Genomic DNA, 27,842 nt, shown 5'->3' on the forward strand with positions numbered 1-27,842 from the left:
AGGAGAAGAATTGTCACAAAATGCTAAATAGCATAACCATTAAAGTCCCTGGGTGAGGGAATGCAGTTTGAGTTTAGTGCCGGTTTCCTCAGGAACAGTTCTGCCTAGGTTATACTGCAGAGAGTTGGGAAGGTGTCCAGAGGAGGGGAGTTGTATTAGGTTTGCCCTAATTAAGGCGTCTGTTGAAACTTTCATTTTATATTCCAAGGATTTTAGGGATCTGAGCAGCTGCCTCTTGACGTTTAAGGTTGGCAAAATCTGCTGAGAGAAAGTTAAAAAACTATCCCGGTCATCAAAAAAGGGGGAAAAAAAATTCCAAACCTAGTTTCTTTGGTGCTTTAGTCGCGAAGAAGGCAGCTATCTTAAGCATTTAAATGTCTTCCTACGAAGGCCCTCGTTAAGAGCTGGACAGATTTTGTAGCAGTGATACCAGGGGGCCTTCAGAATCTTTTCCAATTCCAGCCAGCAAAACCACATCAGATTACATTTTATTCTGAGATTCTCTCCAGAATGAGGAATAACTGATAAAGACCAGTGATTATAGGTGCTTTTGAACACAGATTTCCAGATTCCGCAAAATATAATATACTAACATTTTCTTTCTGCTTTGAGAAGGCAGAAAATGTCAGCAGGAGGGCCACAAGGAGGCAAAGAGGGTGATGCGCGTCAGGACAGGCTTCTGTTTGTAAGGGGTGAGCACGGTCTACTACCCGCATACTGCTCTTGGGGTGGGGAAGTGTCTCGTGTCCCAAACTTATTTTATCCATAGTTTTTGGACCGAATGACTCCAGAAATAGCGATACTTTAAATTGCTAGTTTCCGTGTTTTACATGGAGTTAGGAGATGATATTCACATCAGTGGTCTCTGTGTTACAGAATTCAGTGATAATCTTGTGGAGTGCTTTTGATGGGGAGACTAAATGAATAATTTGGTCTGAGTAGATGTTCCTCAGATGGTAACCTATATAGCTTAGAGTGTTGTTGGAAGCACTGATTATCTATTTCATCCTTCCAGTGTCTTAGGAGACGCTATGGAGGTAACAAGCCCCTTTGTCTACTATGCAGGGCTATGCAATCTTTTACAGGCCATTCACTCCTGAATATGGTCTTGTAGGTATCCCAGATGATGCCTAAGGTGTGACCTGCAGTATGAGTTACCTCAGCTACAAGCTGACTAAAGATTAGCACTGTCAGGCTGGAAATAAGTAATTTCGTCAGAGGTGAATAATGATTGCTGAACCAAGTGTTTTAGACTCTAAGTATGCAGAGCGTATGGCAGTCCAGGTAGACAGCTGCTATTTTGGCTCAAGGAAGCCCTCTGGGGAGGCTGGATTTAATGGAAAAATAAAGGTAGATGAGGAGGAAGGATCATACAGAATTGAGTGATATTGAGCATTTGACTAGTACAAACATGCATTTTGTGCCATAATCTGAAAGGGTTGCATGACACTATATTAAGGTTGATTATATCAACCTCTAATAATACTGCATCCGCTACCATGCGTATCACTACATCTTGCTGGTAAGTATATTTATTAATCTTGCCTCTACATTCATGTATCAATATTTGCTGTGTGATAACACTCATATTGTGCCAAGACAAGAGGTCTCTGGATGTGAAATTATTGTCATGCAACAGTGCATTCAACACAGTGAAGGTATACCCGACTGAGCGTGTATTTGGGATGGAGCTCCTACAGACAACTGCCACTCCCCCTTCAAATCGTTGTGTAGTTCAATATGGGTTTAAGAGGAATGGATGTGGTATGGGCTAACCGTGTTTCATGTGTGAATGTGTTAGTGGCAGCGTGGATGCGGTCAAGGAGAATTGTGTGAGTGGGAGACTAAGGAGTGTTGTGGTGGAAGGCAGGGCAAGAGTTTAGGATAGAACTTTAAATTTGAATCATTGCCTCAAAACAGCGTCAGCAACAACAATGTGCTAACCGAATCTTAACAGACACCTACTACATTTTAACGAGCTAAGTGAGGAAGCATAGACTTTTGTGTACTGGGTCCATAGCTCTGGTATTCCATTCTCTAATAAAATTAGACAGATCAATGACGGCTGTTAGCACCCCAAAGCCATTAACACAGGGTTCTGCTCCAAAAAAAAGCTTTGTATCAGAAGCTCAACTGATCCCTCATTGTTCTAACACACCACTCTGGCCACATGACTCATGGAACATAAACAACCAAAAAATAAATTCCAATTAGGACCACAACAAATTTTTATAACAGACGACGTACAATAAAAGTGTAGCTATTGAAAGGTGAAACAATATATGGTCAATCTAAAGAAAATGACCGATGATATTAATGCATAATACATCTAGGCATTATTAAAATGCTGGTCTTTGATATAAAGATGGTCAGGTGATTATAATGATATTCTTTACTATACTTAGTGACCACCCAATTTTGTTATACTAGTGCTGGAATGTTGCAATCTCCTGGCAGTACATAACAATTAAAAGGACACAGGAAGGGGGTGGAGGGTATCATTTTGAGGTTGTTGGATGAGTGTCCCAAGCCAATAAATGGTAGATGTCCGTTCCACCATCCTTGTGGTACCGTGTAACCCATTGATATGTGGGGGGACTTGGCAACAGCCCACCCAATTTAGGGGGTGCATTCATCATTGGATGTATCAGCCCTAAAATGCAATGTGAAGCATGGTGGTCTCGGGCAGAGAAAGCACACAATGGCCATTAATCACAGTGAGAAATTCTCGCTTTCTTCCATCTTACTGAAACAAAATTTGCAGCTTTGGAACTTTGCTTCAATAAAATAGGGCGGGCATGTAGGGCCAAAAAATATGACAACCACCCATCAAATTACAACAGGTGCACTGATGGCATAGAGCACTCTGCCATCTAGGCAGATTTTTTTTTTTTAATATTGAGAGCAGTCCACTACCAAGGGAGTGGAGGCCAGAGTCTATGCTGATGTGGTGATCCAACCACCAGAACCTAAACAACCCCTCTTGATGTCGTGAGACAGTGAACTGAACAAGGTCAAAACTTTTAAACTTACCTTCTTCGTGGAGTTGTGTTTCTTCTTCTTCTCCTTCGTGATCGACCTTCTCTTCTTCATCTTCTCCATCATCCCCCTTCTCCACTTCATCATCATCATCATCTTCTGACTCTGCTCCACTGTCACTACTTTCTGTTTTACCATTTACTGCTTTGCAGTTTGGGGTGGAAGTCAGAACGCTACTCAGCTCTAAAAAAAAAAATATGAAAAAAACCAATTATCATCATAGCAGAAAGTAATCAAAGTAGGCAATGCTACATCATAGGTAAACATTTACACCCTAAATTAACATTTTAGATCTTGGGAAATGTAACCCCTGTGAATTCCGATTGTTCACCCTCACCCTTTGTAAACTAATGCCAACAAAAGGGTTTCTGTGCTCCCTGTCACCATGCATGCTTGCAAAGAACCTATGGCCAAATGGCAAAGAAATTGCTCCGCTGAAAAGTCAGGAGTTAGAATACATTATGAAAATATCACTCTACATGGACAACACACTGTATTCCTGGACTGCGTCAAAGATGAAGGAAGGAATTTGAAAAGCTTGAATCCGTGGACTACAAAAATTAAATAATGCCAAACCCTGAGTGATGATGTGAAATGTGATAGTTAGATTTTTAGGGCTGTTAGCGGCACAGCAAACAGCAGTTACCTGACATTTTAAATGAAGGACAACAAATGTTTTTCTTTGATTGGGAAGGTCCACTTTGTCAACATTGTCATTCTGCACAGAATGTGTTATTAAATAAGTTACCACTTTAGAATGAGAACACACAGAGAAGAGAGGAAAGAAACACAAAACAGGATATCGTCCTGGCGTGGCAATGAAGAACGGGCTGCATGAAATAGTGAGGAACAAAAATTGTTGGATTCAATTCACATTCAACAAGATTGACATCCTATATTGACACCTGCATACTGTTTAAATGAAGGCGCACAAAACGTTAAAAGGCCAAGCTTGTGCCTCATTTTACCATTTTGCGACTTGGCAACCACCCCCAATTATTATATCTATCCAACAGGCTACTTACACGAAGACACTTAAAAAAATGGAATAAGTCCAAAAGATTTGGATTTGGATTACATTTAGAACATTTGTCTTCAAGCCAAACTTATTTAGCATGATTTGAGTCATGCACGTTTTATGTCACTTCCTCAATCGGACATTTGGGAAAACTTTCTTTAAATTACTTCATACCCTGGCACAATGTTTGGGACAGGATCACAGTGCCCCTGACATTTAGCCTCAGTCACCTGTGTGCCTTTAACCACATATGCCCCATACAATGTGAATGTACGCATTCAGCATGTTCACCGCTCTATCATGCTATTTATTGTTTCAAATGTATCACCTTGATATTGCCATTTGTTATGTTATGTTATGTTAAGTGCCATTTGTAAAGCGCACTGACGCCGAAGCTTCCTGGCGCTGCTAGACAGGTGAGAGAGACAGAAATACACAAAACCTAACATAAGGATGGGAACAGATGGGTCTTTAAGAGTTTCCTGAAGGAGAGAAGAGAGAGGGAGGATTTGATGGACAGGGGGAGAGAATTCCAGAGAGTGGGGGCTAGATAACAAAAACGGCGGCCACCAAATTTCTTGGTTTTATTTTTTGGGGTGATTAGTAGGTCATTACGGGCAGAGCGTAGATTACGTGTAGGGCGGTAGGGGCGGATGAGGGAGTTGAGAGACCCAGGACTAGGGCAGTGAAGACATTTGAAAGTGAGGCAAGCCACCTTAAAGGCGACCCTTTGATTCACAGGGAGCCAGTGAAGGCTATGGAGCAAAGGTTTAGCGGATTGCCAACGAGGTAGTCCATGGATCAGGCGAGCTGCCTGGTTTTGGACGACCTGGAGGCGATTCAGCAGATAAAGTGGAAGGCCGTGATAAATAGAGTTAGAAAAATCAAGACGTGAGAGTACCAGTGAAGTAACAGATTGGGTGAGTGCTGCAGGGGGGAGGAAGTGACGAACTTTGCGAATCCTTCGAAGCTGGAACATGCATGATGAAATTACCGCTCCAACTTGGGCTTTGAGGGTAAGTTCGGTGTCAATAATTACGCCCAGACTTTTTATTGTTTTAGCAGGGGTGGGGGGGGAACCAAGCTCCGGCGGCCAGAACTGAGGGCCCCAATGGATATGGCTGAGGCCAGGAAGAAGAAGCTCAGTTTTTCCTGGGTTGAGTTTTAATTGGTTCTGGTCCATCCAGAGTTGTATGTGAGTCATTACAGCATGGAACGTATTGATGGCCAGAGGGGAATTAAGTGAAAAAACAAGCTGCAAATCATCAGCATAATTAAAAATTGTGATATCCCATTTGAGGAGGGATTGAATCAGTGGCCGAAGATACAAATTAAATAGAAGCGGGGAAAGAGAGGAGCCCTGGGGGACTCCGCAGACCGTGGGAGATTTTTTTGCCGTAAAAGGACCCAAGCGGACTGCCTGTGTTCTGCCAGTGAGGAAGGATCTGACCCAATCGAGGGCCACGCCTCGGATGCCGGCCTGTTCGACACGGTGGAGAAGGATGTTATGATCCACCGTGTCGAACGCAGCAGACAGATCCAGGAGGACAAGGGCTTGAGGGTTCCCGATATCAGCGTTGTACCTGAGTATATCAAGAACTGCTAAAATGACCGCCTCCGTCGAGTGGGCGGGTCGGAAACCCGCCTGGTTGGGCTCAAGGTACTGGGAAGATTCGACAAAGTTTGATAAGCTGCGGGTGACACGAGCCTCCAGGATTTTGGAGAGGTAGGGAAGGAGGGAAATAGGACGGTAGTTTGATGGCTCAATGGGGTCTGCATTAGGCTTCTTAAGAAGGGGCACCAAGATGGCCTCCTTGAAAGAGATGGGGACACTGCCACTGGTGAGTGAGCTATTGAGCAAGTGTAGAATGTTGTCTGGTAGATTGAGGCAGATACTGCGCAGAACAGAGGGAGGGCAGCAGTCATTGGGGGAGCCTGATTTCACACGGGTGGCAAGTTCCACTAAGGAAGTCGTGTCTATAACAGGAAAGGTAGTGAAAGTCGACGTATTATCAAGGGAGGGATCAAGAGGGGGAAACTGGGTGGGGGGAGGGAAAGAATTTTTAATTTTGATGACTTTTTCCAGGAAAAAGGAGTTCAGAGTATCACAGGTGTCCTGGGTAGGAGTCTGAGCTGGGAGTGATCTATCATCCGTAGTTAGCTCGTTTAGGACTCTAAACACTTCCTTGGATTTATTAGTAGCTGACACAATCCTGCTGGAGAAGTGTTCCATTTTTGCTGACCTGATAGCGGATTTGTAATTATTACGAGTGATCAGGTAGACCTGTCTGGCAGAGTCAGAGTAGTCGTGCCTCCAAATACGTTCTGATTGACGTGTTTTTAATTTCAAGGTCTTGAGATCGTCGGAAAACCACCTGTGAGCGTACCGGTGCCTAGTACGAGGGAAGGTAACCAAGGGGGCAAACTGGTCGCTGGCCGACTCCAGCCAGGAGCCGATTTCTTGTTCCAGGTGATCGATGTTACTGGACGGAAGAGGGTCGGGGCAGGAAGCGGCGAGGGCAGAGAGAAAGCCCTGGGCATCGTAGGTGTTCCATTTCCGTGATTGTCCCCCGGCCATTAAAGGAGTGAAGGTTTGGCCACTGACTGTAATGGTAGTATCCACCAAGTAGTGGTCAGACCAGGTACAAGGAAGAGTGACTGGTGAAGACAGGGCCAGATTACAGGACCAGATCTGGTCTAAGATATGGCCCTTAATATGGGTGGGGTAAGAGATATGCTGGGTGAGGTTCAGATTCTCGAGAGTCTCGAATAGCTCGATGGCGTGAGGGCCAGCATTGGGGTCATTAAACCAATAATTTAGGTCGCCAAAGATGGCGAAGTCAGAGTGTATTGTTAATAGCGCGGAAAGTTGTTCACTCAGGATGGAAGAGAAATGAGGCATGGAGTGAGGAGGCCGATATAGTAGGAGAAAGGTGATGGGGCCAGTGTTAGTTTGTACACTGAAGAGTAAATTCTCTACCCCCGGTAAAGGAAGAGGGTTAGAGGAAACAGAGTAATAGTCAGGGGGGAGGGCGGCCAGAATATCAGGGAGAGACTCGGATGTCAACCAGGTCTCCGTGAGCAGGAGCAGATCGGGGTTGGAGTTAGAAAGGAGGACAAAAATGTCCTCAGAGTGTTTTACTAACGAGCGAGTGTTTAAATAAAGTACCCTAATTGAAGTGGAACGTTTTCTAGGCGTGCTTGATGGTAGAGATCTGTCTGAGCAAGACTGTTTATGGCGCGAGATGCCAAGGGCGGTGGTGCGGCGAATGGCGGTGGGGGAAGCAGAGAATGCGGGATATTGAAGATCCCTGAGGGCATGGGCTGAGTAGGTAATGGAAGGAACAGAGTGCCATGTCCCATGGCCCGGTCTGGCGCGGACGGGCGCAGACGGGCTTGCCTTAAGCGCGCCTTCGGCGCGCAAACGGCGCTCCCGCTGCGCTCGTCCGCTGCGCTTCCGGTATGTGCACATTTTTATAATGGGTGAAAGAGTTCTGTGGGCATGGCCTAAAAAGGGGCGTGGCCAGTCTCGTGGCCGGGAATGGCGGTTCTGTGGGGCAGCGCGTCAGCGCTACAATCCGCTGAACGCGTTCCCAATGCTTCACACAGAGTGAGAGGTAAAACACAACACAGAATAAAGGTGACACTCAAAGTTTAAAATCAGGTGTGTGCAGAAAGCGTCTCCCGGCTTTTCGCCTCAGGAGAGAAATTGTCTAGCAACCACGCTCGTATTCAGCGGGTGCTTTTAAATGCGGCGGGTGGGCGTGGCCTAAAAAGGGGCGTGGCCAGTCTCGTGGCCGGGAATGGCGGTTCTGTGGGGCAGCGCGTCAGCGCTACAATCCGCTGAACGCGTTCCCAATGCTTCACATTGCAGTGGCAAAGTTTATCCAGGCTGTTAAAAGGTTGTTCATGTAATAGGAAATGGTGAATCTGATGGAGGAATGAGGAATTCTTTCAATATATTAAAACAGGTTTTAGAGAAGCCCATCTTCTCATAGAATGTTTGAATATTTTTTAGTTTTTGTATGAAATTGTTTTTTGTTTTTAATATAACTATGATGGAGGATATGGAACTTCAGAGTCCTTAACGGAACGAGATGCGGTTTTAGTAATAATTTTAAGAATTTAAAAAATATGTATTCTTTGAGGTTTAAAGATCAATGATCTAAATAAACTTTATTTTTGATTTTACTTGACTTGTTTCAAATTCCATTGGACTAGTAGAGAAGCATTGCCACGAATCCTTGGCCACCCTGCTCAGTCATTGATATTGAGAAATCTGACAGACATCACCCAAAGACTTCCATCCTGGCATAAAAGGTCTTGAATAACTATGGACAGTTCGCCAATTGCTCTGCAATTCCCTCTCTCCTTATTTTAAAACATCCATGTGAGAAGTTGGCCTGATATATAATGCTCACTATTCTAGTGAGCACTTTGTATCAGTCCAAACAACCCTTATTGATGATTGGTTGTAAGTCAACCTTATAGACCAGCTATCCTAGTAGCATGGATACGAGCAGTCTTCGGGCTAAACTCTAGAGGGCGTGTTAAGCCAGCTGTTATACCATCACATATACCCCTTGAACACCAAGTGAAAGGACACCACACAAGTGTTATGAAAATAAACAGTGTATTTATTTAGATCACAACAGCCCTGTACTCTTTATGAGGACAGGGTACTAAGCACACAACAAAACTCTTACGAAAATACTTTAAGTTGCACAATTTACACAAATGCCCGAGGGGCACGGAAAACCATATACTCTAAAAGTGGAATGCGAAATTACTAGCAGGTAAGTACTAATCTCATAGGGTTTGGAATCGCTAGGACTGGACTACTGAACCTTCAGATTACTAGCAGGAGGCCTAGGGGACTCGGGTGCAGAGTGTGCACTCTCACGCGGGATGCGGGACAAAGTCTATGGATACTAGTAAATGCAAAGTTAGTGTTCTCGGGCGAACCCGACTAGGTAGGTCAAAAACGAAAGTGGATCTAGGCACTTAGAGAGTTGTTCTACGCTGGAGCACCGGGGTACTCGGCTTACCTAGCCCAGGGGCTGCGGCTGCATAGGGTTCAAGTGTCGTCGGAAACCCTCGTTGACGAACCAGGAGCCTGAAAGAAGAAGTTGCTGGCAGGCGACCAGTGAAGAGATTCGGATGGATCCAAGCCTGGATCGGAGATGCAAGACACCTGTAAGCAGAGGGGACCAAGTTCTGAATCACTAGCCAGTGATTAGATGGGCACCAGGATGGCACCGGCTGAAGTCACCTCGACCAGGTGAGTGGGCGACGCTGGGCTCTGCAGTCTCACGGACCAGGAGGCGTTGTCGGCGACCAGGATGGAGGTGCGAGCTGTCCCACGATGGTATCTGCTGTCGACGTCGCTGGACCCAGGATTGGGGCAACAAGTCTTGGCAAATGCAAGCCCACGCGGTGGACTCAAAATGGCGTCTGGAGTGGACCAGGAGGGTCCGGGATGCTCCTCTTTTGGAGGGGAGCAAGAGCCAGTCTGGAGCAACCAGACCAGCAGTGTTGATGTCGTCGTTCGTCGTCGGGAAGGCCACAAGCCAGCGGGCTAGTAGCCAGACAACGCGGTGAGCAGCAAAAAGCAGAAGGGCCCCACGCAGATCTGGTGGATGCTGGAGGGCTGAACTTCGGTGCTGGAGCTGCTCAGGGTTGGGGCTTCTCGGACCCCAAAGCACTCACTCGAGGATCCCTCGGCGGTCATGCTGGGCAAGCGTCGTGCAGTCTTGAAGATGGCAGGTCCCTCGAGGTCTCGTCGCACCCACGGATCTCAGCTGAGCTGACGATGTGGGTAGAGGTCAGAGGTGCCAGGGAAGCCGGGTCTCGTCGTGCTGGTCAGTCGGATTCCGGCGGAAGGACGTGCAGCAAACCGCAGTGTTCTTGGATGGTGCCTGCGGGTGCAGGGTGACTACTCCTTAGACACAAGGGAGAAATCTTGAGAAGAAGTCGAGAGTTCCTTTCGTAGAAAGTAGTTTCAGGATTCAAAGATGATCTAATTTGGAAGGGGGCCCGCTCCTATCTTTATACTAGGAAAAGGGGCTGGCACGCGACTAGTCCTGCCCATGGTTGGGACCAGGAAGGGGGGTGGTTACACCCCTCTCCCATGCCGGACTTTCCCCAGCTCAGGGGCTGGTGTGCCCCTGGAACTGGTTCTAGCCGGCAGATGCATAGTGAGCACCGGGGTGCCACTTGCAGTCACCTTCCTCTAAAGCCCTGCCTACCCAGGATACACAAAACCCTGTCTGGGATGGTGCTAGCACCGCCCCTGACAGGAAACCTTTTGTCCAAGCTCCCCTCGCTGGAAGGACTCCCAGCTGCAGGGGGTCAGACTTGTGTCTGTGGTGGCAGCATCCATTTTGTGATGCTGAGGCTTTAACTTTAACCGGGGTTCACAGTTACATACATGTTGTGTCCCTCTAGAAGGGTGGAATGCTAACCCCGTCACCAGAATTGGCGAGGGGTTAGTATTCCAGTTCGTATGACACCTTACTCGACATGTTTTGATAAAGCGATACCGAAGACAGCATATAACCGCGAGGATTATAATGCACTTAAGAGTATATGGTACGCGTTATCATGGAACAGCTATTAGGACTTGGTTCCGCAAGCTGCAAACGGGCTCAGCTCATGCCAGAGCACCATCTCACACGATTCCAAGCACTCTGCCTTCAGGATTGTCAAGGCCTGCCATAGGAGTGACTGATAGGGATCTGTGTGTCCATTTTAGGGTTAGATATAGGTATACTATATCTAAAGCAAAGGGTGCTTACACCACCTTGCCCCAGCTGTCGTGCAGCCAGTTGTGTCAGATTTAGATGGCCAGCCAGGGGTGGCATAATACATGCTGCAGCCCCTGGTAGGCCCTGGGCACACCTATGCCCTGAGTTACAGGGTCTGATAAGGTGGCCCAGTACCAATTGGTAAATGCACCTAAGGTACACGTGTCAATTTAGTGAGAGAACAGCAAGGCTGTGGGTCTGATTAGCAGGCCCACAGCCAGAGAAGTCGTAAACCAGTGAAGCAAAAAGCAAAAATCTGGGGTGATCATAGGATTGCAGACCCTACTCTCCTACAATCCATGACATGAGACGCCTTCTAAAAGTGCTTAACAACCAATGATGGTACCTGCACCATAATCTGTATAGCACCCGATCTCTTGGTTTGTTCCTTCTTCCTCAAGAATCAAGTTGGCTGTATTATGTATGGGAGGGAATCATCCTTCACTTTGTAATAACAGAATACTTCCTCTCAAGACCCACTGCCATGCATTCACTCCGATAGCAACTCATCAGCACTCATATTTTCTTTGAGCATTACACCAAATAGGTGAGCGGGCCACTGCTTGTTCACATTAAAGGCCAGGCAGCCCCATTCCACCTCCCTCACGAAACAGTTTCAATGTTTCTTCTTTCACGCTTTTTAAGAGCTGACCCATACTAGTCCACCAAGCTCCTCCAAATTCTTTCAGGGTAAGTACTGAGCATTCCGAAAATAAAACAGAGGCAGGAAGGAAGCACGACCATTTTTGTCACTCACTACACTGATATTAGGCAGCGTCCGGGAGATCCAAAATCTCGCACCTTTCCTGTGTGTGGCAAATCATAAAGTGCAACTATTTACAGGTAGACGGCTGCCACTGCAAAAATAAAGCAAGTCCTTAATGGACTCAAAGGAAACAATAGTTACAATAATTAATCTTCAGACCTTAAAATCATGCCAAAATCTAATCTCGGGGTCACTAAAATATATCAGCACGTCATTGGCACAAAGAGACACATTATGTTCCAGAATACATATCTTCAATCCCCATCCAACCATGTTTCTGTTTAATAAGAAGAAGCGGGAAGAGGGGGCACTCCTGCTTTCTGTCAGCCTCTACTACTCAAACATCTCACAGAATTGTAATTGTGCTTGCCCATCGCTAAGAGTTTTATATATTGTATTTCAATACAACGTTTTGATCTATCACTTGGGTTCACAATACATAACCATGAATCAAAACAGTCTGCACTATCGCCCAACATGTTGTCACATGTGCCCAGTTGCCTTACGTTTTCATAGATTATGTTAAATAAAAGACAAATCCTTTTTAATTTATTTAAGGAGTGATGGTTGAAGATTTTGGAAAGCTTGGCCCAAGTAAAACGTTCGGGGGAAAGGCCCGGACGGTGGAGTATGTGAGGGCTATGCTAGATGCATATATTATGGGAGTAGGATTTGGACAATGCAGAGAATTTTTGAAAAAGATAAACAAGAAAGGTGTGTTGCAGGAACGTTAGTTATACTGTAGCCAGACTTACTTTTCTTTGTTAAATTTAGGTCACAGACTGTGTACATAACTTACCAGCCGCGGTTCGTGCAGGTAAGAGAGCTGGGGCCCGGTAGGGTGGGGGTGTTTCGACAAACGACCACAAGGGAAAATCAATTATTTATTTAATTTTCCCACGTGGTCGTATGTTGAAATACCCCCCACCCGGGCCCAGCTAGCCCCATTGCTCCACCTCTCTTACCTGGACGGGCTGCGGCTGTGACTTACTTTTCTTTGTTTCATTTATGTCGCAGAAATGAAATAAAGCTGTAAAGTAAAAAAGAAGCTTCATGAGCAGGCGCCCAGAAGAAACATGTCTAGGTCAAAGTAATGAAAAACAGACTAATTCAAAGATGACTGGAGAGGGACTAAAACCCAAAAGCTAATCAACTGTCTTAGCATTGGTCCTCTAACACCATAGCCTTCCATCCAATTATTGCTAAACTGATAATGAAGGTATTCTATGGCATGCCCGGTACCTGTTCCTTCCATTGAGCCTTTTGAGAAAATGAAATCCTGTTTGGGAATATTTGATTCTTGTCTTCTCTTAAGGGATCATGTATGCAATAGTTCTATTTTAATACATTATGGTGCAGGAGTGATATATCAAACTGTTTATTAAATAAATATGTCTCCAAAACATTCAAATGTATTTCTTACTGAATTTCAAGAACACACATTCAGAGATAGCATCTTTGGAAACTCATCTTCAGTACTGAGCTAGCTTGCTTTACCAAATGTTCAAAATCATCTTCCACCGTCTGATGCACACATCACAGAACAGTTCCACATACAACTGACGTAAAGTAGCAGAATAAAGTAGAAAAAGAAACAAGGTTTAGACTAGAATAAGACCAGGGTTTGAGGATTTGGGGAGGAACACCAAAAAACAGTAACAGCAGCACATCCCTGTGACAAATGTATGAACACCTTCAAAAGGAATGGATGATAACTGACTGGAATTTCTGAACATTAATTTTAAATTAATGATATTGGGAGAGTATGTCACTAACATAGAGGGCCTAAATTAGTTCTTTGTTAAAATATGGTGTTGCAACCAGACTATACACAATACAAATTAAATAATTAAATAACAGTAAAAAGAACTGACATGTTTCACCCAAATTGTAAGATGTTAAATCCCAAACATGAAAGAGAATGCTTCACTGTTCAAAATTAATTCAAAATGAAAATTCAAACCAGGATTAACACTGAAACTAATTTTCTTGAAGATCTCTCTTCTACAAATGGTCTACTTTACAACACTGAGTAATCACATGACCAAATGTGCCACCTTTAGTTCCACATTCCCATCAGTTGTTTGAGCCTAACAAGTACAAATGCAAAGTATCCTAAATGTTTTTCGAATTAAATCTGCAGGAGAAATGTCATTGCCCGACTCTTTCTGGCATGGCCACATGCATCCAAGGATACCTGTAACCATTACTTTCTTTGGGTTAACTGGCACTGAATTTAAGGAACGAGGATGATGCATCCTGAACTAATCCATAATCCTTGTGGTAAAATTCCAGAATACTTAGATAATCTGTTATCTGATAACTAGAACTGAAATTGAGCAGTTCTGCCCTCATTCCATTTTAAAACTCTGAATCACCTTTTGAATCCAATCTGGTCAATTTTGTGGCTCCGTCGCACAAACTGGCTGTTTGATCCAAATCATCACCTATCTGTATTGAAGAATTTGGCAAAAGCAAACTTTGAAAATTCAACAATGACAAATGTTCAATACATTTCAACCGTCTATGTCAAACTAGAATTTCTCATGGAAAGGATTATTATTTTTCCTCAGAGCAATTCATTCTATTACCTTAAATAATTTACTACTTAAGTACTGCCACACTTAAAAAAAATATTAGGTATATATCTCTCAATATTTATTCAGAGCACTTCATATGTAACAGGATGCATATATGATAGGAAGAGAGAGAATGCAAATATAAAAACAAAAACTAAATGGACAAAGGAGAGCGAGAGAGAGCTAGCTGGCGATATCTAGTTAGTCAGACAGAGCTTGAAAACAATATTCTTCAAAGTCTTTCAGAAGGAGAACAATTCAGGTGTCAGTCTTACCACTTAAGGTCGAGGACTACATGTTGTTTCAAGCTTGGCAAGGGAATGCTGGATTTCAGTTTTTAATTTTTTAGCCATTTGTACTTTGAGTAGTAAGTGTGTCTTGGGCTTACAAATGTGAACCTGGGTAGAAAACGACAGAAAACTCTGATAGGGACAATTTTAAAACTAGTAGTACCTTTAAGAGTGAACCGATTCGGTGTTACTAGAATAGCTGTGAAGTGATCTGATTTTTTTTCTTTCAAAAAGATGGGTTGCTGTGTAAAGTATAGCTTTTAAAAGATGTGACGGAGGAGTTTGGTATGGCAACCGAAATAATATCACTGTCAATATTTGAAAGCACTAATGCCGGGATAACAGATCTGTGTATACTTCTTTAGGTATGAAAGGAGATAACTAAAGAAATACTGCCATTTCACCTTAAATCGCCTTTGTAAATTTTTTAAGATTATTAAATGTAAAATATTTTCAAACCTACACTAATATTGGATCATTAGCCCTCTACACAATGAAAACACTGCATTGCATTTTCCCATAACTTGAATACCAACTAAAGGTGCAAACTACCCTCTTTTGTAATTGCCAAGCTTGATTATGTCAACATCCTATACCTGGGCGCACTTTCCCTATGCAGAAAATACAACTAACTCAAATTGCTGCCACAAGACTCCTTCTCCTCCTGCACTCAAGAGAATCCATGTCAAGTCCTGCAGCCACTCCCCTAGTTTCCTATAGCTAGACGAGCAATGTTCACAGCACTCTGATTTGTCCATAGAGCCTCCCAAGCAAAAGGATCACTATACCTATAAGCTAAATTCAAGCAATACAATCAAAACAGAATACTGTGCTCCAGACATGCATCACAGATCATCATACAACCTTACTGTAAGAAATCCCCAGGAGGAACTGATTTCTTAGTACAAGCCGCCATGCTCTGGAACTTACTAGCAGTTAAGATACGGAGTATTTAGAAAAATATACACTTGAGAAAACATAGCTATTTTCAAGAGAACTACATCATCCCACAACTTTGGGATAGAAGCCGTAAAGATAAATACACCTTCAAGTAAAATCTACAGTTTCCAGCCACAGATATGAGACAGTCCAATCAGAGCACTACTTTTTATATGTAGATGAATTAAGAAGAGCTGATTTATTGCTAGCCTGGGAATTATATAGCAATGTCAATTCATATATAAAACTCTTCTGTCCTAAACTAATACTAATAGCCTATATTCAGTGGACAATAGCCAAATGTAGCTCATTGGCTGCACATTAACTCTTATACAGCTAAATCGTCTTACTCTCACATAAGACATGTATGCTGAGGGTCTTGTCCATAATACAGTACTCTACCAGCCCATAATCCACCCATAATCCAGCCATCACCATTTGAACAGAACGGAGGGATCTGCCACATATTGCTGGCTAATCCAAGTACTCTGGGTTTATCTCTTACAACACTTCATCCTCCACATTGCTAAGCATTGTATCCCATAATACAATAATCGCACCTTGGTGGTCATCACGCACAACATGAATACACTTTCCACACAGCATAGTGGTCGCACATAGGGCACAGACTATTTTGTCCTTTTGCTAATTTTACCATTTGATCTTACTATTAAAAGGACACGTCGTAAAATCTAGCCGCCTGTGTTCGCAGAGTGCCTAAACCGGTGCAGCTTTAAGGAAACATACCATTTTAAAAGACACTGAGGGTGGGGGGAGACGGCAGTTGTCCCATGAACCCGGGGTATTACCAAGTGGAAGGTGTCCAACGGGACAGCTTTCCCTTTGCAAATCTGCTTCCACCCCCTTTGAAAAGTGGGTTGCATTCAATGTATTGTAACTGCAATTGTGGTTTCAACATAGCTGTGGCCCATGCAGGTAAGAGCGGTGGGACCGGGTAGGGAGCTGGATTTCACAGACAACCACAAAGGAAAATTAAATGGTCGTCTGTTGAACTCTCCCCCCCCCTCCCACCCCCACCGCTCTTACCTGCACGGGCCGCGGCTGGTTGCACACCACTGATGCATCTCACTGTAATTCGCAATTAGGAGGGGAAGCATTCATTTTAGAATGAGCTACAAAACCCCTTTTGTGATTTGGACAGCCTTTCTTGGATAGCAAAAGAGGTTTCATAAATGCTTAAATGTTAATATGCAGTTTGCAAATCCGATGACTTAGGGTTTAAAGACGCAAAATACTTCAGTGCATCTGGCTGTAAGTTACTCCCTTTGAACGCATGACTTTCCAAGGAAAGCAAATGAAAACAGTCAAGGCTTACTCTACAACGCAGTAGAGAATATGTACCACAGATACTTGATTATCATAAATAGTTATAGCCATACTACATCACACTAGAGCGTAATGGGAGATGGTGTCCAATACTGACTTTATGCAGGGGAAGCTAGAAAGGGGAGGATATTAATCATAGCAAAACAACTTTATGTTATACTTCTATTTATTCCTTTACCTTAATGCAGCATAAATCAACAGACCATTCTCTCGTTATTAGCGACATGATTAGTCAAAGGTTTAGAAATGGTGAGCGATAGAAAGAAGAGACACAGAAGTAATAAATGTTTTACATTATGCATGCCCTGGTAGAATGATAGACATTGATAAGTATTCTGCACAATCACATTAACCAGACATCGTTCTTTGAAAGGAGAGGGCCTTGGGATTCCTACTTTAAAAATTGGTTTAGCTCTAATGTACTCATGCAAAAAATGTTTACATTGTCATTGAAAAACATTTAAGAAGGGGGGCGTGGTTTGGACGCCGAGAAAAATGGCGGTCTAGAGCTTTTCTCCTCCCGTAATGCGGCATCGTTTATGGGATTGGAACCTCTCCCACTAGTCCAATCTCGGATCCACTCCCAGATCTGTGAACCGGAGAATAAGGAGCGTGTAATGAGCTGACTTCCAGGCGTGGAGGTGCTCGAGGGACTCCATACTTCGAAGGGAACCGGAGCGCTCCTGCCTCTGCGCCGCCGGGAGTGCGAATGTACGGCACCCTCCACAGCCATCGGACGGGGCCGCTCAATCCACCCATGCACAGGGGGCTCGATGCGTCCGAGCTCGGCAAGGCATATGACGGATCTCTGGCCTCGGCAATGAACGTGTGAGTACACTTCGAAAATTACCCCAGCCACCGCGGTCCGTTGTATCTATCACACGGAGCTTTTTTCAAGATGGCGGTCGCCCACATTTACAGCCGTAAATAATGCTCCAGCTCTGCTTCTACGCTCGAATAGATGGTAACGAGCAAAATCCCCATTGAATATGACTTCGTATTAGTCTGGCACGGCGGATTGTCCCTCCAAGAGGAATCCAGATCAGCGGGTTGCGTGCATGATTCTGCAGCATGCAGTGTATGTCACTGTAAAGACACGTGTGCCTGGCGGCCCCCAAATGGCCATGTGCAGCAGCCTAGCGAACACTTTCTGGCAAACTCGCAAGTAATTACATGCTGTCCTAAAGCCGTATGCTTTGTATGCTGAGCCTAACTAAAATGCGACCTCAACACGTGCTGCGCTGCAGTTACGGACTGTTCGTCTGTTTATCATGATTGAAAAGAGCGCTTGCAAAATGGAGGACGTGGCACCTCACAACAATCTCAGGCGTTGAGTGCTACATAGCGGTCCAGGAAAAGCGTGTCTGACCTGCTTTTTCCAAGAGGAATGTTGTTGGTGGCCTAACCAATCCGAGGGCAGGAACGCTACGATCGACAACAACGATGGGAGTACATCTATACTGGGTGTTCTATTGCTGAATATATGACGCTGCACTTACCGTTGATGTGGAAGGGTGCTCAATTTTTCCAGAGCTGATCTAAAAGAAGGAAGTGCGTTGCTACTGTGTCCACCCCACGAATACTAGTCATTGTGCACACTTATCAGGGGGCAATATTCTTCGAGCCTCACATAAGACATTCTGTCCTGTTAACATCCACTGTGTGTACGTCATCCAAGCTGCTCGCACTCTATTGTCCAGCCACACCTTGTGTAATTTCCTCTAAGTTGCTGTTGGTCAGCTGGCCACACTGCGATACTCCCACAAACTAGCGAGGTGGGTACACATAATTCCCACGATCTTGCAGCTACGGCAGTCACAAGCCAGCAGCTACAATCCAGATCCGGAGTAATGGAGGCCAAGGAGCAAAATACCCTGAAAAGGGTCAAATCTGACCATTCAAACCCAGGCTCACCCATTAAAACCAAGAAAGTCACTAGTGATGCAATAGACATGATCCTAAGCAGACTGGACAAAGTGAAAGACCTAGCCAAGACGACCAAAGAAGAAGTAGTAGCAATACGACAAGACATAAGAGATACCAATGCACGGCTTACAGAGACGGAGTCAAGGATCAGCCGACTAGAGGATATTGAAGTCAAAACATGTGCGGCTCTAAAACGCCTGAGCATAGCCTCGGACCAAACAACAAGGAAGCTGGCTGAGTTGGAAGACAGGAACCAGAGGGGGGACCTCCGCATTTTCGGCATACCAGAGGGATCCGAGGATTCACAGGGATCCTGTGTACCATTCCTGGAATCGTGGTTCGCACAGGCCACCAACTTGACCTTCGTTCATCCCTAGAATTCGACAGGGCACATAGAGTGCTGTGGAGGATCACTAATGCCCAAAAAGGCCCCAGACCTATTGTATGTAAGCAGTTACGATACCAGCATGAGGAGCAGATCCTTGCCTTCGTTCGGAAGCACAACCACATCTTATGGAAGGATGCCAAGATTTATATCTCGCAGGATTACAGGATCCCCTCACATCTTTCCAAACCCTATGAAACTCAAGCGAATGCTGGATGACCTGGAAGAACGAGATATGGACACCAACAATTCAGACAACATGGCAGCCTCAGCCTCTGGTTACAAATGAGTATCCTTTGCTTAAAGCTAACTATGTAAGACATTTTGTCTGATATTTTGATATGCCATGGCCAAGGGTTAGACTTTTTATGATTATGGCGATGGCAGGTTTGTGGTTCTTTAGGTGGCACAAGGGGGCTACAGCCATTTGGATAGATACCTATTGGTGCCTTGCAGAGCTTTCCCTGCAATTCGACACAATGTATTAATCTTCGGGTTCAGTCCATGTTATTGAATATGTTATGACTATATTATCTATTTCGCCACACGGAATGATTGACTTAAAGGCATCCTACTGTTCTGACCTATTACTGGGCTACGTACTATATGCTGTTGTATTTGCTAATTACGGTTTCAAATGGAGATGATGGGTTGACTGTCGTTAGACGATATGTTACAATCCATACTTAAAACGCTGATCTTGTGGCAGATTGGTGGGGTTTAGTGTGATATATATAATAGGTTATAACAAGACACTTCTTTTCACAGTTAATTTCTTAGACCTAGGTATATGCTGCCTCAGAGGGACTTCTGGTGATGGAGATGTTCATAAATGCTTCCACTAGCTCACTCAAAGCACAAAGTTGATTTACTTCTTGTTACGTAGATGGGTCCTTGTTTCAGCATGAATGTAACTGGGACACCAAACTTGAGATACATCTCTCGTAGGACTAGTAGAACTAGCAAAAGGTTTATTGTTGAAGGAAACAGTTCCAATGTTCCTATGATATTAAGCACTGACGGGAGGAAAACACTGCGATTTTCCACAAGTCACCATGCTTACTGTTTGCGGTTGGGGAGGGTGTGGTGGGGGGAGTAGGGGAGGGTATGTGTTGTATGTTTTCTTTTCCTTGCTTATTTTTTGTACTGATACTATTTGACGTTTGCATGTCATTCTCACAAGCTCACGTGACTATTCGCTATCTTGATTGGTCGGGTGCTGTACTTAACATGTCTCTGGGGTATGTCATAATCTATGCACATGTTGGATTGCATATAACAAGCTTATCTAAGAATCATATGGATCATATAATGTTCGTAACTTTTTGAGATGGTACATCCCACAATTGATACGCCACTTGGCGTGGCCACTGTAAGCAAATTGAAAATTCTGTCCTTGAATGTAAAAGGTTTAAACCAACCCATAAAGAGGCAAAAGATACTAGACTATTTACGCAGACAGAAAGGGGATATTGTTCTGTTGCAGGAGACCAAACTTGATGCTAAACAATTCTACACGTTAAGGAATAAATACTACTCTGAGGTGGTGGGATCTGAGGCGGTGGGTAAGAAGAACGGGGTACTGGTGTTGATAGCGAAAAAATCCAAAGTTGAACTTCTTTCATCATCGGCAGATGAAAAGGGCAGATGGGTTAGAGCCAAACTGAGCAGAGATAACACAGAATTTTATGTTACCAACATTTATGCTCCTAATACTAGCGATCTAAAATTCTGGGAGGACCTGGCGAAGCAGGTTGAGAACATTCCAGACTCGGCTGTACACCTATTGGCTGGGGATTTCAACCTTCCCATGGACCCTACCCTAGATAGGGACTCACGGTGCACCTTCAAACCAAACAAATCACACAAAGCATTTCTTAACTTGGACAACTGGTTCCATCTGGTTGATGCGTGGAGACTACTAAATCCCACAGATAGGGACTACACGTTCTACTCCTCCCCACATGACTCTTACTCTCGTATCGACTACATCTTTATTACAAAGAATGGGGTCCCGAGGATAGAGGATACATCAATAGAACCAAGAGTTATGAAAGATCACTCATATATTTCCCTTTCCATCACCAACATAAAGCCATCTTCACGACAAACATCATGGTGCTTAAATGATGAAATACTGAATAAAGAGCAGCACCGGATTGCTATCCAGTCTGCCATTTACTCATATTTGGAGCTGAACAAGAGGGGGGATACCTCCAATCTCGTACGATGGGAGGCCCTGAAAAGCACGATTAGGGGGGTATGCATTAAAATTCGATCAGCAATGAACAAAGACCATAAACGAAATTGGAAACACTAGAGCGTGAAATATTGGAAATAGAAAATAAACACCAGATAGACAGGGAGAACACGACACTCAATGCAATGACTAACAAGAAGTATGAGTATAATAGGGCTGGAGTATGGTTAGACAGGAGACGTAGGTTTAAACTCTGTGAGTCAAATAAGGCGGGCAAAAGCCTGGCCGCATACCTAAAATTCAAAGTTCAGAAGAACACAATCAATATCATTAAAGACACATCAGGGGTTGGTAACTCAGAGCCAGACGAAATAGCCGAAGTATTTAAGGACTTTTATGAAACCTTATATGCCAAGAATACATCTGTGGAGGAGAACAGGATTCAGGATTACCTGCACAAATGTGACTTACCAAAGCTCTCCTCTGAAGAGCAACTGCGCCTTAATGACCCGATCACGACGACTGAAATAGAGCAAGCGATTAAAGCCTTAAAATGTGGAAAAGCGCTCGGCCCAGATGGGTTCACAGCTAAATTTTATAAAACTTTTTCTTCCCTACTGGTGGAACCTCTTCTCCACCTCTTCCGGGAAATAAACGACACAGGTGAGGTTAAAGGTACCCTGGCTGAGGCTATTATTGCGGTACTACCAAAAGATGGTAAAGATCCCTCCCTCCCGAAAAATTATAGACCCATTTCCTTAATCAATCTTGACTGCAAGCTCCTAGCTATGATCCTCTCGGCTCGCCTACAGCGAGTACTACCTAATCTAATCCACCCTTCTCAAGCAGGATTTCTAAAAAACAGATTATCTAGTGATAATACTAGGTTACTAGCGCACGTTATGGAGAAAGCAAAACTTCTGGATACACCCACTGCAGCAATAACATTAGATGCCGAAAAGGCTTTCGACTAAGTTGATTGGTCCTTCCTGGAAGCAGTCTTACATAAATTCAACCTAGGCGTGACATTTACGAAACTAGTAATGTCCCTCTATGCCTATCCCACTGCAAGGGTTAGGGCAGGAGGCTCTTTCTCCTCCTCTTTGCGTCTGAAACAGGGAACGAGGCAAGGGTGCCCTTTCTCTCCGTCTTTGTTTTTATTAGCAATCGAGCCATTCCTTTACCACATAAGACATAACAATGCTATTGCCGGTATTCCATTTCAAGATTGTACTATAAAACTAACCGCATATTCGGATGATGTGCTTATTATGTCGGAGAAAGCAGATGAAGCTATTCCCGCACTCATGGACACCATCGACGGGTTTTCTAGGGTCCCGGGCTACAAGCTGAACAAGGATAAAACGGAGGTCAAACTCCACAATAACATTGGCAATATAGTCATTCTTACGACTTCCGGCCTTACTTGGCAACCACACTGTTTTAAGAACTTAGGTCTTGATTTTGGAAAGGACCTAATTTCAACTTTAAGAATTAACGAGGAACTAACCCTGAAAAAGATCTCCTCATTATTAGACGGATGTTCACCCACGTTTCTTTCATGGTGGGGCAGGGCAGAAACCCTTAAAATGATGTCCACACCACTGGTGAATTATCTGGCCAGCATGCTCCCTAAGACATTTACGGATGACTTCATCAAAAAGGTGGATAAACTGTTTGGCGGATTCCTGTGGTGGGGGAAGAAAGCCAGGGTATCAATGAAAAAGCTGCAACTGGCAAAAGAAAAGGGCGGCCTGGGTTTTCCCTTGTTCAGAAATTACCAGACAGCATTCCTCTGCAAGCAGGGAGCGCACTGGTTGGTAGACTCCCCATCTTATGTTCCAATGTGGTTAACCATTGAAAAATCAATCACCGCACATGCGCCTTTACCGACCCTCCTTACCATGGATCTGGCTCACTTGCCTCACTCCAAATACATCATGCTGAATACCAGGCGAGCTTTGTTAAGGCTCGACCAGACCCATAAAACTAACTTAATCAGAAAATCCACGTTTATGGCCCTTTGGAGAAACCCCATGTTTAAATTAGATGGCAGGACGCTCTTTTGGGACTCATGGTCTAAGAAAGGCATTAACATGGTTACGGACCTCTATGAGGGAACACAACCCCTTCCTTTTTCGACCCTACAAGCGACATATAACCTGTCTCTCACGGACTTCTATCAGTTTCTGAAACTGAAAGCCATCGTATCAAAATGCAGCCTTGCCACTAACACACCTTGGCTTGTGACCCACTTACCACGCCTCATTCATGCTGGCCATTTCGTCTCTAAAGTATATAAGCTACTACTCCCTTTGCCCAAGAATTCCCACAGACAGGTTGAAGGCAAATGGGAATCAGAACCTAACTCAACGGGGGTAGTGTTTGACTGGGATATGATCCATAGTACCGCCTTATCCAATAAAGTGTCCCCAATCCTCTGCCAGACTAAATCTATGTTACTGAACAGGACGTTCTGGACCCCAAATAGACTATTTAGGTGGCACCTGAGAGATACACCCACTTGTTGGAATTGCCAGACAGGGATTGGTGAGCTTGCCCATATGTTCTTTCATTGCCCTCTATTACAGACCTTCTGGTGGAAGATCTTTGATTGTATACACCATGTTTTCAACATTAATCCAGTGAGGGACTTTGTCTACGTTATATTAGGGGCACTAGAACCACAATTACCAAACGCTCATGATCGCCAACTTCTGGACTTAATGCTAACGCTGGCGTGTAAAGTGATTTTATGCAAATGGGAAAACACATCATAGGTCAACTTTAAAATCTGGCAAGAATGGCTCTCCTTCCTGAGAGGAGCAGACAATCCGACGTTGCAATCTGCTGCATGGCAGCCTTCCAATAAGAGACTCTGGAAATCACTTGATATAACGTCTTTTCACTTTGACCCTCCGTGAGGGAACATTTAATGCTGTATTTTCCAGTGTATCGCCCTTCGGCTGCTTAGCTTTGCACCTGACCTCATTATGAATAACCTGATGTACTAATAGCTTGGATTGTCATGTATCTGTACATTTTTCATTTTCATTTTAGTTCTGTGTAGTGTCGCCTAACAACACAATGGAATAAATCTATGTAATTGAAGCCTTAGTGTTCTGTTCTTACTTTCCTTATTTTCTCAATTTCTCAATAAAAACGATTTGAAATAAAAATAAAAAAACATTTAAGAAAATGGGTCAAAATGTAGTGGACGTTAACTTCATCTGAAAAAAACACCTTTCCTTGGAATAAAGACAGCACGTGAAGGCCTGATGGCAGGTGATGAACGGTGCAGAGCACTATGGCAGAGACAGACCTAGAGATGAAAAACAGGACCTTCTGGCAGAACTGGACACCACGGGGCTGTCACCAGTCCAGAAGGCAGTATCATGGGGGAATAACAGAGCGGGTCTGCGGGCTTAGAGTTACCATACAGGAGCGAACGGGCTATCTGGCACTGGTTGCACTATGCCTCCCTTATAGAAATGTTATGCCAGGGAGAAAGTGGACTCTATTCCACAAAGGGCGCAACCTCAACCAGCTACTAAGTTGACTGTCTCCCCTAACCAGGGTGAGGCGTTCATAATGGCTACAATTAAAGATCTGCAGGGAGATCAAGCCACACTGAGGTCAAGACATCTACCATGGAACATGCATGTGATACGAAGATTACCAAAGTTTCTGACATGGAGTGTATTGTGGCAGCCTTTTATCACCACATATTTGCAATGTAGAAGGTTACTGAGGCCCACAAGGGAAAAGCCCAAAGGAGCCAGAAAGAGGTTCATGGAGTGCGCTTTCTCTACAGCGCACTTGCAAATAAATAAAATGGAGCACAAAGTGAAGTTTGTTAGGATTTGCATTATAAGTTATCATACACCTCCGGACATGAGGGGTGTGAAGGGTTTAGTTCATCATTTTTGCACACCGTGGTAATGAGTTACTCAAGGGAAGCTGTGTCAGGATTATTATGGCTGGGCACCACAATGAATGGGCGCTGCAATTGCCAGACAGGAAATAGACGCATCAGTGGGTGGCACAATGGCTCACATTTACCCTGATTCGAGTTATGCGATTCCCATGTGGAGGAAAGACCTTTTGTCATTAAAACGGAGCTCATCGTTTAGAGAATTGCTGCATCCTTGTTTTCCCCACAAGACAGATAAGAAAGGGAGGCAAGACTCTCCAATCTTTACAGCTAGTAGTAACAAGGGACTTGCAGTATTCCAACAAGCGATATGGGGCTACTTGGTATGGTGTAATCCACTTGGTGTGCACATCAGAATGTGCTTCATCAGTTCTTTGCTTGGTCAGTTCTTCAGCCCTCACTACAAAGCCAGAGAAAAAGTTTGCAAATGTTTCCTTTAAAGGTGCTCATGACTATTTAGCCTGGCAATTGAGTGTTATATGGTCTTCAGAACTCTGTCTTTCTTCGAGGTTCCCCTTCTCTTGCATCTCACCCCCATCATTTTCTGTTCCAAAGAATGCACCTAGTGGGAGAGTAGTAGTGATAACTGGTGACATGAAATATTTGAAATGTCACCTGCTGTTTGAGTATTGTGTTGCAGTGGTGAGTATCGTTCATTCTTCTAGAAGCAAAAAAAATCATGACTGAGTTATCCAATTTGATGATTCCACACTTAAGATGCTGAAGCAAACCCTAATGTTAGCGTTGATGATATTTCTGTATGGTGGTGTTCTTCTGAAAATGGACAGCTGCTCTAGAGGATGGCCGTCAGCCTTTTACCTTTACTTCTGCATTAGGATACATCAAACAATATGAGGCCTCCCTCAACCGTGGGATGAAAACATATTTTCAAATAATCTTTCCAGCTAGCAAAGTGCTCACTATTTGTACCTGTTCATGGCCAGATCAGATGATCCAACTTATTGCAACAAACATATATTTACTGGTAGGTTATCTATTGAAATTAAACAGAATGCGCCAGTTCAATTAAATTGCTTCACTATTCGCAACATCAGTCTTAAAATGTGTAAGTAAACTTCAGCATAAAATATTTGTACACAAAATTCTCAATACCCTACTCCAATACAAAAAGAGGGACACATTCTCTATACAATCTATGTACACTCGGGATACTGGAATGGGTACAATACAAAGTTCCAAGCATAATTGTATTCTCCCCATCTCTAGTCTCAAGCATGAATGTAAGGCCCATGAGACCAGAGTTATCTTTGGTATGTTTCATATTAATATGCAAAACTAACCAAATGTGTTGTTGAAAATGACTCCATAATACCTTTAGTTGAGACTGTTAAGAGTGCCTTTAGTAGGACAAAGATAAGAAACGTTTTGTACAGAAATAAACAAATTCATATCTGCAAGTATATCATTCCTACCTTCAAGAGATTTTGTGACTTTATCCAGGCGTACTAGCATGTGAAAGGAAAAGGACATACCAATTAATAATTTTCAGAAAAATCATCAAAAGTTAAGTTGACTTCAGCTGGGTATGGCGTCTGTTGATTCATCTTGCATGTGCACAATAAGGTTAGGATGGAGTTACATGGCATTGTCTATAGACTAACAGTCTCTTGTGCCTATACTTAAAAAGACCAAGACGAGAAAATACACCAGAACACAATCTAGTCATAAGCCCTTACAAATCATATATCATTAAGAAAAGAACTAGACACATAGAAAACGTTATTTAAGCAAGTACACTATGATAAAGAACTTGCTGCTGCGTTTGAGATCTAGAGATTGCAGGTGAGAGTACCTAAGAGGTTGACTCAGTCTATTGTCTTGTCCAAAGAGAAATGTCTGAAAATGCCATTGAAGCAGCCTTAACCCTGTTGAGGGCTGGACTCCATGCAGGTGTAGAAATGTATGGTATGAACAACCTAGCAGTGGTAGTCTTACCTAGCTAATGGAAAGCACCATTGCACCGAGAGGTTCTAAATATTATCTGATAAATGAGGATCCCTGGATTAGTCAAACTAAAAGCATAACAAGCATTTCTTACCGTAATTGCGCAGGATTTTCTTAGCCGAGGTAGCACTTGGACATATGCAGAATGTCAGGATCTACTAATTCAGACGAGACTCCAAAACACTTAGAATGAATAAAGGGTTGAGTACCTAAACCAACCTTTCCCTCAGGAACATTGTGTTCAGCTCCAAGATGCAAGGTTTCCAAAGTTTATTTATGCACTAGACTTCTGGTGGGGCTGATTAGTAAATTCACCTTAACCTATACCAAATTGGACTATGAAGGCCGACTAGACACCAAGGAATACTTTTATTACTAAATAAAAAAAAGATATTGAGTCGGCTGGTCCCTCATATTATGTGCCGCATCAGCACCCCGGTTGGCTTGCAGTTATCGCACCTTTCGGAATGGCAGATTTATACCATTTCTCCATCGACATGTCTCTGGCAATGTACCGAAAGGGTTTGATCCACTCTAGTTGCAGGGATTCAGAGAAGGGGGGCTTTTGCAGCACCCTTGAAACCACCATGGCCCATGCCTGGGACACACCACTGACAATAGCTGGTATCTTCTTGGTCTGGTGTGAGC

General features: G+C 43.8%; 1 protein-coding gene across 4 annotated transcripts in view; it reads right to left on the reverse strand.

Annotated features, from left to right (window-relative positions):
- Positions 1–27,842, reverse strand: part of ACBD5 (acyl-CoA binding domain containing 5) — a 308,366-nt gene that overhangs the window by 168,608 nt on the left and 111,916 nt on the right. For 2 of the 4 annotated variants that reach the window (XM_086941613.1, XM_086941615.1), the window contains 2 exons: positions 26,663–26,695; positions 3,034–3,222 (listed from right to left, as the gene is read on the reverse strand). In XM_086941613.1, coding sequence (XP_086797739.1) covers positions 3,034–3,222; positions 26,663–26,695 — 222 coding nt within the window. The remainder of the gene's footprint in view (positions 1–3,033; positions 3,223–26,662; positions 26,696–27,842) is intronic. The other 2 variants (XM_086941614.1, XM_086941616.1) reach the window with 1 other exon arrangement.

Source organism: Lissotriton vulgaris, chromosome 10 (assembly GCF_964263255.1).
Source record: "Lissotriton vulgaris chromosome 10, aLisVul1.2, whole genome shotgun sequence".
Classification (NCBI taxonomy): domain Eukaryota; kingdom Metazoa; phylum Chordata; class Amphibia; order Caudata; family Salamandridae; genus Lissotriton; species Lissotriton vulgaris.